At 43.3% G+C, this 2,693-nt stretch overlaps 1 protein-coding gene across 1 annotated transcript; it reads left to right on the top strand.

The window, feature by feature from the left end:
* Positions 1–49: 49 nt before the first annotated feature.
* Positions 50–2,312, top strand: soul4 (heme-binding protein soul4; the record flags this gene model as incomplete). Its single annotated transcript, XM_042516017.1, has 3 exons — positions 50–191; positions 563–746; positions 820–2,312. Coding segments are annotated over 3 exons (501 nt in total), but the record flags the coding sequence as incomplete, so codon positions are not given.
* Between the last annotated feature and the right edge of the window lie 381 nt (positions 2,313–2,693).

The following is a 2,693-nucleotide window of genomic DNA, read 5'->3' as shown; positions in this document are numbered from 1 at the left end:
GACCCGTGTGTCTCCTGCGGTCTGTCTCTGACCCGTGTGTCTCCTGCAGATGGGGGAGGTGCAGTATGAGGAGCGCGTGTACCCTGCAGGTCACTGGGCGTGTGTGACCAGAGGAGAGAAGCTGTACGAGCAGAGCATCTCGAACAGCTTCATGAAACTGATGCGCTTCATCTGCAAAGAAAACTCTGCAGGTAATCAATACACACATAATCAATACACTCACCAATACACTCATAATCAATACACTCACCAATACACTCATAATCAATACACTCATAATCAATAAACCTACTTTTTTTAATTTGAATATTTTTAAGTTTTTTGATTTGAAAAAATTGATTTTTTCTGTCCTTAAATTGTTGGAGTGACCAATAAAGTAAAATGTTTTCCTTATTGATCAATAAGCTCATCGATCAGCTGGAAACAGAAATGGATGTGATCGGATGCATTGATACTGTGATCAGTGTTGTGCTAAGTATTGATCGGTGTTATTGATCAGTGTGTATTGATCTGGTCAGTATTGATCAGCGTGTATTGATCGGCGTGTTCTGGTGGGCTGCAGGCCGGTTCCTGGGCATGACGGTGCCGGTGGTCAGCAGCATCACCATGACGGAGGACGGCGTGACATTTGAGAAAGACGTGCAGACGGCGTTCTTCCTGCCTGCAGAGTTCCAGGCCGACCCGCCGCGCCCCTCTGACCCCGACGTCGTCGTCGTCTACAGGGAGCCAATCAGAGTGGTGGCCAGGTGAGCGCTTGGTAAGCAGCTCCTCCTCCTCTTTGTGCGTGTGTTGATGCCTTGCTCTCTGATTGGTTGTCAGGACGTTCTTCGGGACGACGACGGAGGAGACGGTGACCAATCAGATCGGCCTGCTGTGGGAGATTCTGGGCGTGGCCGACAACCTCTGCAGGGACGAATACATGGTCGCCACATATGAGAACCCCGGCGTCCCCCGCCGCCGCAACGAGATCTGGTTCATCAGACGCCACCTGTAGGCGCCGCGCCCTCCCCCTCTGATTGGCTGGCTTGTTTGTCTGCTCACTTCCTGTACTTTTATGTCAAATTGACCAATCAGAGCAGTTTGTTAGCAGGTCCTGACACTAAGCCCCGCCCCCTGCCTTTCCTGTCCAATCAGAACGCCTCTCTGACCAACTGACAGCTCTTTGGTTAACACGAAAATACATCATCACTGTTTGATCAGCTGCCGACCTGAGCGGATGAGTAGATACTGATCAATACATCTGATCAGTATCTATTGATCAGTAGATCAGAATCTATTGATCAGTAGATCAGAATCTATTGATCAGTAGATCAATACATCTGATCAGTAGATCAGACTGTTAACATCAAAGCAGCAGTTCAACTTTGAAAGAGAACCATCTCAACAGCTGTAGAGTCCTGGAGTCCTGGTCCTGGACTCCTAGGGTCCTGGACTCCTGGGGTCCTGGACTCCTGGGGTCCTGGAGTCCTGGTCCTGGGGTCGTGGGGTCTTTGAGTCCTGGACCCCTGGGGTCCTGGTCTGGGCGGGTCAGTTTGCTGAGAGGCTCTCAGATTCTGTGTTTTGGGTCTGTGGAGGAAACAGAGCTGAGAGTAAATGAACGCTGATTAACCGTCGCAGATGAACAAAAGCTGAAGTGAATATTTCTGTAAAGTTTGTCTCCGCACATTTTTGAGGCGACGCTCTGAGCTCAGCAGGATTCATTAACCACTGAAACCCCCCAAAAAACTGTCTGATTTCTGTCTGAACCAACACGGCAACAATCGGCCGAAGAAACAATGACCTAAAATTAACAAACAAGGAGAAGAAAATATGAGAAAAAAATATTTTAAAAAGAGAGAAAGTACTTACAAGTAATATTATGTAGAATGATTTTAAATATATAATTATGTAGTTTTTGGACATTTTTTCCTCCTAGATTTTGGGACATCTTTCAGAATTAATCTCACCCTAACTTAATAATATCCTGCGGAAAAATCAAGTTGCTCTTTTTTTAAACCACAGTTTCAAAAGAAAAAGCAGCTAGATTGGGGTTCAAAGGGTTAAACACTTCTGAAAAGTATTATAATAACAACAATGTTTCAAAGGGTTAACTCTATATGGAATATTTTGTAACATTGTGATGAAGGCTTTACAGGACAGGTGTCCTCTGGGTGTCCTCCAGGTGTCTGTCAGCTTGTTGAACTTTTGATTTTCGGAATTTTTGATGTGTGTGATTTTTGGTGCCTGTTTTTGGTTTAATTGACCTCTTGTTTATTTTTACTGTTTTTATTCCTTCAATTCTGTGCGTTTCAAATAAAATTGGATGAAAAGTCCAGAGTGTCTTTTTAAAACATAATGTCATGACCTTTAACCTGATGAGGTCATCAGTGATTTAACGTAAATGGACGAAGCGACACGACGGGAAACAATGAAATACACCTTTTGATTTAACACACTGAGCCGAGTGACGGCAGTTTGGATTCAGGTGAGAAAATGTTAAATGTTATATAACGTTAACATTAAATATTTCTGGTGAATATTAAACAGTGAATTTACAATATTATATGGTTTTTACTAAGTTTCTTGTAAACATGATTTATACTCACTATTTTTGGTAAATACATGGTGTATATGAAATATTTTTTGGTAATTATACGATGAATTTTAAATATTCACTTCGACTAAAGCACAGAGGGATCCCTCTTCAGGATGGA

Source organism: Plectropomus leopardus, unplaced genomic scaffold (genome assembly GCF_008729295.1).
Source record: "Plectropomus leopardus isolate mb unplaced genomic scaffold, YSFRI_Pleo_2.0 unplaced_scaffold22261, whole genome shotgun sequence".
Taxonomy (NCBI): Eukaryota; Metazoa; Chordata; class Actinopteri; order Perciformes; family Serranidae; genus Plectropomus; species Plectropomus leopardus.
The sequence above is the reverse complement of the archived record's forward strand: the minus strand, read 5'-3'. Positions and strand labels throughout refer to the sequence as shown.